The 12,961-nt window shown below is 57.7% G+C and overlaps 4 protein-coding genes across 4 annotated transcripts; 2 read left to right on the forward strand and 2 right to left on the reverse strand.

Annotated features, from left to right (window-relative positions):
- Positions 1-276: 276 nt before the first annotated feature.
- On the reverse strand, positions 277-1,021 carry INS49_006723 (uncharacterized protein; the record flags this gene model as incomplete). Its single annotated transcript, XM_043167492.1, has 2 exons — positions 277-319; positions 594-1,021. 2 exons carry the CDS (start codon positions 1,019-1,021, stop codon positions 277-279), a joined length of 471 nt encoding a protein of 156 aa, XP_043028636.1.
- A 1,847-nt stretch (positions 1,022-2,868) lies between these two features.
- INS49_006724 (uncharacterized protein) lies at positions 2,869-3,546 on the reverse strand (the record flags this gene model as incomplete). Its single annotated transcript, XM_043167493.1, has 2 exons — positions 2,869-2,985; positions 3,064-3,546. The coding sequence occupies 2 exons, from the start codon at positions 3,544-3,546 to the stop codon at positions 2,869-2,871; spliced, it is 600 nt and encodes a 199-aa protein (XP_043028637.1).
- A 1,733-nt stretch (positions 3,547-5,279) lies between these two features.
- On the forward strand, positions 5,280-6,215 carry INS49_006725 (uncharacterized protein; the record flags this gene model as incomplete). Its single annotated transcript, XM_043167494.1, has 1 exon — positions 5,280-6,215. One exon carries the CDS (start codon positions 5,280-5,282, stop codon positions 6,213-6,215), a length of 936 nt encoding a protein of 311 aa, XP_043028638.1.
- Positions 6,216-7,162: 947 nt separating this feature from the next.
- INS49_006726 (uncharacterized protein) lies at positions 7,163-12,316 on the forward strand (the record flags this gene model as incomplete). Its single annotated transcript, XM_043167495.1, has 6 exons — positions 7,163-7,313; positions 7,396-8,856; positions 8,992-9,705; positions 10,845-11,042; positions 11,138-11,156; positions 11,230-12,316. 6 exons carry the CDS (start codon positions 7,163-7,165, stop codon positions 12,314-12,316), a joined length of 3,630 nt encoding a protein of 1,209 aa, XP_043028639.1.
- Between the last annotated feature and the right edge of the window lie 645 nt (positions 12,317-12,961).

Here is a 12,961-nt window from a genome sequence, read left to right on the forward strand (position 1 = left end):
ACCTGAGGTATAAGACGCAGCGTGCTGGAAAACCTGTGTTTCTTCGTGATTTGCATGATCTCTTGCAGAGTTTGATTTGGTCGACCTCAACCAAAGTTCTGATACATGTCTTTGAATAACGTGCTCTCCGCCGCCGCCGATGAAACCAAGTGTTCAGCTGCCCCATTATCGAAGAAAACAATATATCGTCAAAGGCAGCTAAAGCAAGAAGTGCAAAGAGATTCAACCGGAAACGAGTGTGTATATTCAGAATGTGTCTGTGCTATTGCCGACCCCTTAGGTTTCCCGCCATGCTGCTGCTGCAACGTCGCAGGTCAGCCTGAAGTACGAAATGTCTTAGCCTATGCATGGCGTTGGGTAAACAAAGGACTTGGCGCAGGACACCATCAAAACCTGTGCCAGGAACAATGCTTTCTGGCCAGTGTGGTGATGCCGTACCTTCTCGAATCAAGACCCCAACTCCGGCTTGCCCGGGCCCTTTGTCACGCTATGCGCGGTTCGCCCGTTGTCTCGTGTTTGGTGTGGTGATCCCTGCCCTTTTGTGACTTGAGCTGGGTTGGATTCCTCAACATGATCAGTCACTCGAGGCGCACCCTCTGCATCCACAACTGACGCATTGGATATCTTGATCTTCCTTGAGCTGTGTTCGAGGCACTCGACAGATACAAGTCGAGGCGAAATTGGTCTCCTTCGTCTGGACGCATCGCAAGCAGCAAAGCTTCTCATAGCCCTGTCTCTTCCACTTCGCGATCAGCATAGCATCCGCATAGCCGTTCTTTAGCAGCCAGTTATAAAGCTCCTTACTAATAGCCTCCTTCTCATAGTAGAGCTCGTAGATGTACCGACTCCGCTGGTGGGAGACCTTGAATATGGGCCATTGAGCCTGGTGCTTTGGGATGTCGTTGGTCGGCGTGTTCTGCGCGTCCTTCATCTTATTGCTGAAGATAAGTAAGTCGTCCTCGATGTTGCTGAAGCCTTCTGGTGGCGGCTTGCGCTCCGAGGTGTGTCTGATGGCAGGCATGTTGAGTTGATTCGGTGGCGGTTTGATCGGAAAGAAGTGTGGTGTTCGAAAAAATACAGAGCAGAACTCGTCGCACGAATAGTGGGGGGAAGGGGGCAAGATGCAGCTGGTTGTGAGGGTCTCTGATTCGGATGGTAGTTCTCGGTATCTGCCAGTCCCCTTTGTTGACATACGGAAGATTCTGGAAACAGCGTTGTCGGGGTGATCTGGGCCTTGGGGCAGGAACGAAACGGGTTTCAAAGGCAGGGGCGATGGGTTTGCTGGTTGAGACTCTGGCTTTACGGATACTTGGGGGCTTGTTTGGTCGGTCCGTTCTCCTTGTGTGGGCTTTGATCGGCTCAGGCTCGGTTTTAACTCTGGGATTTCGATCTTGAGGACTTGATCTCTGTGTCACGATCCGAATAGGACCTCCATGTAACTCCGCGACCAGTATGCGGAGAAGAAATGCATTAAATATAGTGCATACGATTTCGGGGATTTGGATGTGTAGTTATTGCTCGAAAAGACTAAATCTATCTCCGGGCCTAAAAACTGCCTATAGTCGCACCACACCAGGAAGTGCAATGCACCTGCGGCCACTAGGCAGGCACAAGCCAGTCAGTGCCAGACCAGCGTCTTAGCTTTTGCTTATAGAACAAGTTTAACCACGGAGGCACAGGATTGAGGTAGCGCTCTAGCCGGTTGTGGCAGCAGGTTGGGCCTGCCCCAGGAAAGTTTGTAGCTGGGTAGTGGGCGTCTAGTTGTAAGATGTAATATGGTACAGGTCAGCCTTAGTTCATTGACCTATTGTGTTGGCTATTGTGTTACTGCTTTGCAGGTTTCGAATGATTTGTGACAAAGGCTCCCGAGGTCGGAGAGTATCTGAATCAATCGACATGAACCGACCATACTGCTAGTACATATTACAAAATCTGCGAGTTTGTTCTTTGTAACTACACCACTTGACAACGGGGTCTGATATACCTCAATCACCGTCAGGTCGGCGAAAGGGACTGTTTCCATAATTGTTGCCACGAATCCTGATATCCCAGTCAAATCCAGTGGTGCTGCATAAACAAGGAATTAAGCGAATCTACGCCCACTCTCTTGCACCTTGATGACATGTTTACATCCAACCTCTTGTGTAAGCAGTACAGCTTTCCAGCCACCCTCTTGTACAATTCTTGTTTCGATGTTCGCGTCTTCCATACACCGAAGACAGTGGACGGGCTGCGGCGATGACTACGGCGGCTGCCCCTGCCCACCTGGCTTCCCCAATTTGCTTGTTATGGTGGCAAGGACTTGTGCACACGGCCGTGACAAAGTGTGCTTGTGCTTGTGTTGGATTCCACAAGCGACAGAATTGTGGCTGGGGGGGGGGGCGGGAGTGCCGTGAACACAGCCTCGCCTCCGTCGCGCCCGGAATGAGACAGAGCATAGTATGTGGGCTTTTTCGATGGTGGTAACGTAACGTCCTCCAGAAAACAAAAGAAAAAAAAACGACAAATCCAGATAATTTGGACTTCATTCTCTTGGAAGCCACGGGCGTGTCAGCATGAAACACAGCTGTTTAAGCCCCAGCAAGGCGGCCGGGGGGCGCAGAAACAATCAGGCAAATCGTGGCGTTGATCCCTGATTCCCAAGCGTGACACAGTGCTGGGAGCAGTATCTGGGGGGCTTAGGGAGGGACAAGATATTCATGGCAACGAATCTGATGCCTGGTGGTGATTACTATATGTGTCTACTCAAAGTCATTACCGTCATTAAATAAACCCATACCTGCACTCCTCCGAGGCGTTGATCAAAACTCAGCACACCGCTCAACACATAACCAGAGAGCCACGAGAGTGCGCCCTCGCTTGGCTGTCTTAGACAAAAGTGCGGGTCACATTGACCTCCTCGCACGTTGGGTTGATCGGCTCCCCCGTGGTGGCCCAAGCAAGAGCGTGGTAGTAGTAGCCAGTGTACGTGTAGCACGCGTACCACTATGGTGCAAATTGAGATTAGCCAGTCGGTTACACATACACACATTATCAGGTCATGGAAAACAGGGCGACACTCACCTGGTACTGCGGCACCGACGGCGCCCCCACGGGGTACTCGCCAGCCACGAAGGTAGACTCGTCGTAAGGGCCGGAGTAGATGAAGAGCTTGTTGTCGGCGTCGAAACCGACGTAGTCATAGCTGGGCGAGGGCGTGAACGTGGGGACGGCGACGTTGCTGTGCAGGTTCTGGCTGAAGGACAGGCCCGAGCTGAGGTTGAAGTCGGCGCCCCGGAGGATCCAGACGAGCGGCCCCGTCTCGAAATCGGTGCTGCCGGAGGTGACGTTGAGGGTGAAGGTGTTGTAGTTGACCGGGGTGCCATCCGTGCCGGATAGGCAGAGCTGCTCGATGGCGGCGCCGGCGTGGCAGGCGCCCAGGAACTGCCCGTTGAGGTCCTCGTTGTCGCTCTCGAGCTTCAGCGTGAAGGGGGCCGAGGTGTTGTATTCCTGAGCCGAGACGACTGAGAGCGTCAGGGCGAGGAGGGCGGAGAGAATCGACTTCATGGTGGTGGAGATAACGTCAAAGTTCGACGATGTAAGTTGACGGGGAGAGAGGAAGAGAGAGGAGACGTAAAGGTGAAAAGCACGGCTGACGGAGTGGCTGGAGTGGGTAGTAATTAAAGATTAACAGTAGATATGCTCGGTTGATCCTACGATGATCGACACTGCACTGAGTGGAGCGAGATTGAGAGAAGCCCTTGGCGGGGAGAAGAGGCGAATGTTGCATTTATATGTAGACCGCCTGCGTGCAGCAACTGCCTACCTAGGGCAATACCACGCAAATGTCCATAATAGGAAAGAGGAGGTGACAGACCTACACGTACGGTTCTCACAATACGAACGGTTGCGTACCTTCTGCTTCTTCACCTGTCGGGCTGTGCGGTGTTTGACCGACTCGGACAAGTTGATTCCACGGACCAGTGGTGAGCAGTCGCTAGAAAGGACACTGGCGATGAAGCCGGACGGCCCATCTCAGACACCTTGTTGGTTTTTCCTCTCACAATAAGCGAGCTAGGTTGCTTGCTTGGTGGCGGAGACAGCACTTGCCGTCAAGCGCTGGCCCCGGGCGCGATTAGCCTGCGCAACTGCACGCTCCCGTCGGTTCATGACTTGACGACTGAGGTCGGAGTCGGCTGTCTCGGGCTCGATCCATGGAAAGGGATACCTCGCCACAGGGCAAAGGCTTCGGTACGAGGTCTGTCGTACGACTGGCACTCACGCCCGCGGCTCAGAGTCGCCATGTGTCAGACTGCGGAGTGCGGTGAACGGATTGGGATACGAAATGTTGTTTTGGACGTTGCCCTTCTTTTTGGGTGCCAGTGAGGGAGTAGAGTAGAGTAGACCGTGGAGGGATCGGCAGGTCTCGTGACGATCTTCAACAGGGGCAGGGAAAACGGGAGGGGTAATCACTGCTCCTGTCGCCGTGTGGCCGTGCGGGTTGGCCTATGGCACATCATCCCCAAGATGCAGAGCACACTGCATTGGTGCGTGAGGCCAAGAGGATTTTGGTCTTCGTATTCGAGTGTCAGGTGTCATTCTAGCTTGGTTTTTATGAGCGTCCCTTTCTTACTCTGGCTGGCGCTTGCATTTTACATCGAGCGGACAGCTGCTGGCATTGGAAATGCAAAAAAGCAGCTAGTGAGTGGTCGTGCATGTTAGACCTCCGAACCCCTAGGGGAGGTCGTCGAAAGCCGGTGGGCGCAATGTATCCCTGCCTGACGAAGTGGATATGGGATATTTCCGCCGTGAGAATGCTGCTTCTGAAGAGCCGGCTGGTGTGCAGTTCATCGAGACAGTCAGCATGATTTCGCCTAGTTAGGATAGGCTCAGCCATAATTGATCCGATCTCTCCGATCGTTGTATACGTCACAAGTAAGCTGGGACTCGGAAACAAACCGATCAATTAAGAATATATCATGATCCAACGTCATAGGACCTGGTTCAATGGAAAGCCACCACGGGGTCGGAGCATCGGTAGTAGTAGTCCAGTCCTGTCAGTGACACTAGTGCCGCGAGAGGGGCACTGGGAGCAAGAGCCGATATCAGATCGAACTACTACTGTAAGGAAGGCATGTACGTCTGTCAGGCCTTCACACGTCTTGCTCCCCAACCGGTATGTCAGGGACAGGCCGGCCAAACCGAGCTTACCTGACCCTCCTGAAACGTTGTGCAGCATTTAGTGCAGCATTTCCCTCAGCCTTGCATTGAGCGCTGCATCTATTAAATCAGAGCCCACGATGACCGAGACAGGCTCGCCGCCGCCGCTCCGGGCCACCTTCGTGGGAGTGAGCACAATCCTCCTGTCCGCTGGGCGGGACGCGGTCCTCATCGACGGATTCTTCACAAGGCCGTCATACCTGCCAGTCTTTCTGGGCAAGATCCAGCCAGACGAGAAGGTAGTCGCGGAATGTCTCGCGCGGCTAGGTGTCGTCGAGGAGGATGAGTCGAATACAGCCTCGCCAACAGATCCGCGGACGCAGACGCTGCACGCAGTCCTGGTGGCACACACGCATTTTGACCACGCGCTCGACGCACCGCTCGTGTGCAAGCGCACAGGGGCGAAGCTTGTGGGCTCGGAGTCGCTGCACAACCTCGGCAGGGGCCAGGGCGTGCCCGAGGACCAGATGGTGCTCGCCCTGGACGGGGCGGTGCTGGAGTACGGGCCGCTACGGGTGAGGGTGCTGGAGGGGATCCACTCGCCGGGGGACGTGGCGCCGGGGGAGATCGACGGCCCGCTCGCGATGCCGGCGCCGTACAACGCGCTCAGGACCGGGAGGTGCTACAGCTTCCTGGTGGAGCACCGGGGGCGGCGGGTGTTTGTGCACCCGAGCGCCAACTACGTCAAGGGCAGGCTGGGCGGGCTGGGCGAGGCGGACTGGCTCTTCCTGGGCGTCGGGGTGCTGGGCAAGCAGTCGGGCGAGTTCATGGAGGAGTACTGGAAGGAGGTCGTCGAGGTGCTGGGCCCGAAGCAGGTGGTGCCGATCCACTGGGACAACTTCTGGAAGCCCCTGAGCGTGCCCTTGTTGCCGCTGCCGTGGTTCCTGGATCGGTTCTCTGTCGCAGAGGCATGGCTTCGGGAGAAGTGCGAGGCTGCGGGCATCGACCTCCGTGTGATGCAGGCGTGGGACAGCGTGGATTGTGCAAAGCCAGCCTCGAGCCAGCTCCAGCCATGAGTCGACTGCTTGCTGTGTCCCCGTTGATTTGACACATGCTGCATATTGCTGGTCAGTAATCCGGTCTAGCAATAGACCTATTGGTGGACGGTTGCCATTAGGGTGAGGGTAACGGAATAGCATCCGAAGACGAAAGGGTGCTTGTCCGAAACAAGCTTCGGCCGAGTGAGTCGGGCAGAGCTGGGACGGGAGACGGAGACGGGAGGCAGGGGTTCTTCTTGTTGGAGGAGCAACCAAGCTGCAGCGCCGGGCAAGGGTACACAGCTACAAGGTACACACACAGCCCAGGTGAGCTGGCCCAGCCGGGCCCACTCTCCCAGCCTCATGTTTACTCTAGCTTGCCTATTGATGATGCACCCTCAGGCCCAATGGTCTCAAATCCTGCACAATTCTCAATTCTCCTCTCTGTTCCTGGCCGTCAAGCGAGACATTCATTTTTTTTCCTACCGGGCGACAACGTGCAAGCACACCTGTTGCAGGGAAGACGCCGTTGCTAAACCGCCGTAGCTCAGAGCTTCTTCCTAGCACCCCGCCGCTGATTGCCCCGAGCTTCAACACTCACACGGCCGCACGCCTAGCGAGTGGTGTTAGTCTTGGTTAGCTGCTGATGAGTTGTCTGGCCGACCACCACCACCAGACAAATCCCATCCGACCTGGACACCCTTCCATGCCAACTTTCCGCTTTCCAATGACGAGTGGGCATTCCTTGCCTTGAGTGTTTCTCCATTCCTCGCCTATCGCTTCCAACCTCCTTCCATTCCAACCTTATCAGGAAACCGCGAGGCGAGCACAGCACAGCACAGCACATTGCTTCCACTTGATCGCTCCCGCTGTCTGTCTCTGTCCCCACGTGGTCTCGATTTGTCAATTCGTTCATTTGAAACCGAACGAACAATTCCGGCCGCTTTGCTACGCCGTCAGGCAGGCCGGTCGGGCGGACCGCCACCATGGCGCCGCTGAACGACATGTCGGCGCCCGGCACCGCCTCCTACGAGTCCGATACCATGGAGGTCGGTGACGGGACATGGGACTTCACCAAGAATGACTTCCTCCTCCCAAACCTCGTTGGTCTCAACTTCGAGACCATGCAATACAATGGTGAGTACCCGAATGTCAGAGCTGCAAATGCTGCAGCTGCAACGACAACTGCGGGACCGAATCTCGACACAATCGCTGACAGCATCCTCCTTCCTCACCTCTTTAGGCATGGGCAATCGTTTTTCGACTCTCGCACAATACCACACACTCATCAAGGCCCACGGCATAATAGGCGCCATCGTCTTCCTCTTCATCGTTCCCATAGCCATCTTCTACGCCCGCTTCTACACCAAACGCCCGGGCTATGCCATCCGATACCACGCCTACCTCCAGATCCTCGCCGTCCTCTTGACCACCGTCGTCTTTGTTCTCGGCTGGTTCTCAGTCGGCCCAGAGCGGAGCCTGACGAACCCACACCATGGCATTGGCGTGGCCATATACACCCTGATCCTCCTGCAGATCATCGGAGGGCGCATAATCAAGAACATCAGGGGTCGTTCGCTGAGGGTCATGCTGCACCAGTGGTTCGGCCGGACCATTGCCCTGCTGGGAATCGCCCAGGTCCCACTTGGCCTGACTCTCTACGGGTCCCCGAAGTACACATTCATCCTCTTCGCCGTCTGGATGGCTTTCCTGGTGTTCCTCTACTTCGTACTCGAGTACCGCGCCTACGACCGACCAGACTACGTTGTCCGTGAGGGAAGATCCGAGATCGTCCACTCGGAGCGCAAGTCCAGTGGGGGAGGTTCACGCTGGCTCGGCCCCCTCGCGGCCGGCGGTGCCGCATGGGCTCTGCTGCGTGGCCGCAAGAGGGAGCGGTCTCGAAGCAGGAGCCGCAGCCGCTCACGCGCGTCCCGCCTCCGCAGCCGAAGCCGAAGCCGTGCCCCAGAGGTCATCCCATCTCGACGTGCTAGCTACGTCGAGGATGAGAAGTACACCGATCGCTACAGTGAACGGCCGAGGAAAAGCACCGACGAACACGGTGGCGGCTTCATGAACAAGTTCCTCGGCGTCGGAGCTGGGCTGGGAGCTGGTGCGCTCATCGGCCGCATGATGGGCAAGAGAAAGCGCGGGGTCGACGACGACGAGTATTCGGCTGTGGCAACCGACACGCCCAGCAGGAGACGTCCGTCGAGGTCCGGCAGGAGGCACGGCGGCACGGTTTATAGCGACGAGAGCGAGGAGTATCACAGAGATGGGCACAGGTCACCTTTACTACCCGGTCCGGGTGGTCCATCAGCAATGGCAGCAGCTGTGAGCGCAGCCGAGGCTCGGCCGGGGGCTCGGAGATCATCGAGACCCATCACTCCGCCACCTTCTCATCGCCGGGGAGATCCGAGGCTCGAAAGTGTGGTAGACTCTGACTACTCGTCATATGTCAGCCCATCGAGACGGGAACGGGTGGCCAGCCATTCGGGCAGAGGGGCTGCGGAGAAAGGTCTACTCGCAGGGCTGGGTTTGGGCTGGTTCGCCAAGAAGATGAGAGATCGACGGGAGCAGAAGGAGGAGGACCGTATGAGGATTGAGGAAGAGGAGAGGCGTACAGGGCGCCACAGTCCGAGGTACACAGGAGATGGATACTCGCCGCGCAGGGACTCACGGCGTGCGTCCATTCGGCCAGCTGGGCCACCCAGGAGGGGGACATCACCATCCCGTCTGACGGAAGAATCGTCGCTTATCGAGCCGCGACCTCTGTCGGGATACGAGTCACACCCGCCACTTGAACCTCTACCGACAGGGGGCTACCGGCCACCACCGACAGCGTCAGGGCCTGCACCTCCGCCGGTCGGCCAGTACGCCAATCTAGTGTCTGCGCCTGCGCCAGGCGTCATACCAGTGCCAATGGATGGCGGAACACATTCTCGAACGCACTCTCGCCAGAGTATTGTCGAAATGCCTCTGATGCCCTCTGACCCACATGGCGTCTTACACACGGCTAAGTCGTCAGAAAGCGAATCATACCTGTCCCGGAGAGACAGGCGGTCCGAGAGTCGTCGCAGGGCAGGCGACGACGCGGCTGCAGCAGCGGCCGCATCGGCCGGGATCCTTGCAGCAGAGCAGGAGGCACAGCGCCGAGCGGAGTCGGACCGTGAAACGTCGAAAGACAGGACACCGCCGGTGAGCGTCAAGGTCAAAGTGCACGACGACAAGGACCGGAACGTGACGCTGCGCCGCCTCACCGAGGAAGAGGCTCTTGCAGCCCGGCGAGCGCGGAGGCGACGCACCGAGTCGATGAGCAGTCTCTCCGGGAGCGAAGCACCAGGGGGCTCCTCTCGAACGAGGTACAGGCGTGACACGAGCCGCCGGCGGGCGGCAGAGGAGGGGGCCGAGAGCGCAGCGGAATCGTCACTGTCACCGCTGCCGCAGCCGACAACTGCGTTCGCGGGCGGCAAGAAACCCAAGGACTCAGCGTATTACTCGGGGCAGCCTCTCCAGCAGTTCGGACCAGCAGGTACGACGCCAGCGGCGGGCGCGACGGTCTCAAGCCTGGGAAGTATCCAGAGCCCCGGTAGCCACGGGACCTGGAGCGGGATGAGTCCGGCCGGCCCATCTGTGGCTGGAGGCATGCCGGCGGCTGGGCCGAGTGAGGCGAGCGCGACCGCTTCGGCGGCTGACAGGAGGCGGCGGCGGCGGCTTGAGCGGCAGAATGCGCGGCCTGGGGCGAGCGGGACGGTGGACTTCACATGAGTGAGGCATGGCCGATTTTGCGTCCCCCTCCCCCCAAATTCCCACCCTTGGGGTTTCTGTTGTGCTCTTAAATCTGCATATGGCAGGTGGAAACGGTCCTGTCTGGCGTTCGAGGTTCGCTCAAGCACAGGGCGATGGGCACATGTTGAAGACAAGATCTGACATGATCTGGGTCAGGTCCGGTCGGGCTGTTTTCTAGTGACCCCTTTTCCTTTTTTGGTTTCACCTTGGGGGAGTGTAAAAATTGATGTCGAATAAATGAGACGAAGGAGGAGAAATGGTGGGATATGTGCACATTACGAAAGACAAAGATGTAATGACAGTAATACCAAAGATGCTCATGATGCAGTGTTGTTCTGCCTCTGCCCGGAGAACAAATAACCAAGTGTAGATGTTGATGTGTCGATGGTGGAAGTGGAGGCAACAGGGCTTGCCGAGCCGAGAGCCGAGTAACCCCTGCAGACCCAGCAGCGTGGCGTGGCGGGTTGTCAGGGTTGGTCTGGTCTGTTGCCTGCAGGGGTGCTTGTTCAATGTCGTCGTCTAGTTTAGAAACTTTCTGCTCCAATCTCAGCATGTGAGGCAGGCCTCAGCCCGCCCAACAGCAACCACAATACGCCTGTATATCCAGGTGTCACCTTCGTTTCCGCCTTGGTGTGATGCATTGTGATGCGTACTTTTCCCCATTCCTCATATCTCTCCAGAGCAGCGTGTAATACTCACGAGTTCGGGGCTATGACACGATCCTTGGCCGGGCCCCACACAAAGCGCGTCGACGAGGATCGGATCGAATTGTTGAGGTCGCCATCGAGATCCAAATAGATTCGAGTCTCCCATCGTGACCGTTGCAGCCACCACGTCTCGACTGCAGCGCCCGCCTCCTAACCTGAGCCATGTCGACGATAGCTCATGGCCAGTACCCCCAGCGCCGGCCCAACGGCCTGTGGCGAGGGTCCTCTGCCATGGTCATGGGTCTCACGGGCACGCTCTCCAAGGGCTTCCTCAACGGCCTCAACGAGGTCCAGACAACCGGGCTCGACAACTTTGTCAAGCTGCTAGACAGCCGTGAGGATCCATTTCGGAGGCAGAGAGGTCTCATCACAGGTATGTCATCACCACGTCTCGCACATACCTTCCCATTATTCATCATAATTCTTGTTGTCATCATCATCATCATCATACTCACGTTCACTTCATAGTCAGCAACCACATGTCAGTGTAAGTGAGATAGCTTATCCTCATCTGGGTTCTTGTTCGGGCAAGCTTCGAAGTTTCTCACACGGCCGGACAGAATCGACGACCCTATAATATGGGGCGTCCTCCCCCTCCGCATGGCGTTCCAGCCCTGGAACCTCCGCTGGAGTCTCGGCGCCCACGACATATGCTTCAAGAACAGGCTGCTGAGCACCTTCTTCACCCTCGGCCAGGTGCTACCCACCCACCGCGCCCTGCACTCCCAGCACGCGGGCCTCTACCAGCCCACCATGACCCAGGCCGTCCGCCTGCTGTCCGCGTACCCCTTCAAGACCACCGGCGAGCACACGGCCCTCGCGCCCGAGCAGCCCCGGACCGTCACCGCGCAGTCCCTGCTGCAGGACCTGCGCGACCCCTTCTCCGAGGGCAGCCTGACCTTCAGCACCGACGGCCGCGACGTGCACACGGCGCCCTCGGCCTTCCTGTCCAACCGCCACGCCTGGGTGCACATCTTCCCGGAGGGCCTGGTGCACCAGCACGCGCAGAGGCAGCTGCGCTACTTTAAGTGGGGCGTCGCGCGGCTCATCCTCGAGGCCGAGCCCATGCCCGACATGGTGCCCATGTTCATCGACGGCACCTCGGACATCATGAACGAGAACCGCACCTGGCCGCGCGCCGTCCCGCGCCCGGGCAAGAAGGTCCACGTCGCGTTCGGCGACAGGGTCGACATGGAGGCCGCGTTCGGCGACTTGCGCCGGCGCTGGAAGGCGCTGGTCAAGAAGGCGATGGAGGCGCGGGAGGCCGAGATCGCAGCCGCAGAGAGGCTCGCCGAGGCGGCCAACGGCGCCTCCACCACCAGCGCTGCCAAGGCCGCCGCTTCCGAGTCCAACTCGGGCAGAACGGGCATCGTCGCCGCGCTCCCGAGGCGGTCGCCCGTCGCGAAGCCCGATGTCCTCCGCGTGGGCGACCTCCCCGAGGAGCTGAGGAACAGCAGGGAGGCGGAGCAGATTCGGGTCGAGGTGGCGCTGCGGGTGCGCGACGAGGTGCTGAAGCTGCGGAAGAGCCTGGGGTACCCGGACGAGGACCCGGCGTGGGGGCTGGGGATGGCGGAGACGTGGGCGAAGGACCCGAAGAACACCAAGAGGAGCCCCGTGGACGGGAGCGCGGAGAAGCCTAGCACGTGATATAGATATTTAGATGTACAATGAACCGTGTAAGATTTTAGAACAAGACTGAAGGGATTGTGGTCGTGGTGCAGGTTGTTGTTGCATGCTTTGATCACACCAGCATCCCTACGGCCTCAGAGTCCCACATGCTTCGGAGGGCGAATGGCCTCGTGTGGGGCTTGAGATCAACACAGTGATGATTTGGATTACATGTGTCACCTTCGATCGAGTAGTACATGAAATCAAGACAAGGACGAGGCGAGACGGTGCATCACATAGAACCGATCAGCGGGTGGTCGTCCGCCCGTAGACCTATCTAGACCTCGTCGAAAAGGCCGCTTCGTATATCACAGGCCGACTGTGCCATCTCATTGCTTCTCCAAGTCGTGATCTTGATGCTCTGCGTTTGACGTATCGCTTGTGGCCTGGATAGGGCAAGTATTGGGGGATATCACGTCTGGTCCACGCAGGGGTCCCAAGGTGGAAGGGCTCAGACTGGAATCAACTCCGCAAACGGTCTTGGGAACCTCATTAAGTGTCTGGATTTTGCTTTTCTCTATGATACTATGTCTTCCTAGCTTCAGCGCATGTGCGCTGCACGAATCCCGGTACACACAGATGTTCCCGTTTCCTTGGCCTTATGAAAGGGAAGGTGGCCAGCTG

The sequence above is a fragment of the Diaporthe citri genome, assembly GCF_014595645.1.
Source record: "Diaporthe citri strain NFHF-8-4 chromosome Unknown scaffold_2, whole genome shotgun sequence".
NCBI lineage: Eukaryota > Fungi > Ascomycota > Sordariomycetes > Diaporthales > Diaporthaceae > Diaporthe > Diaporthe citri.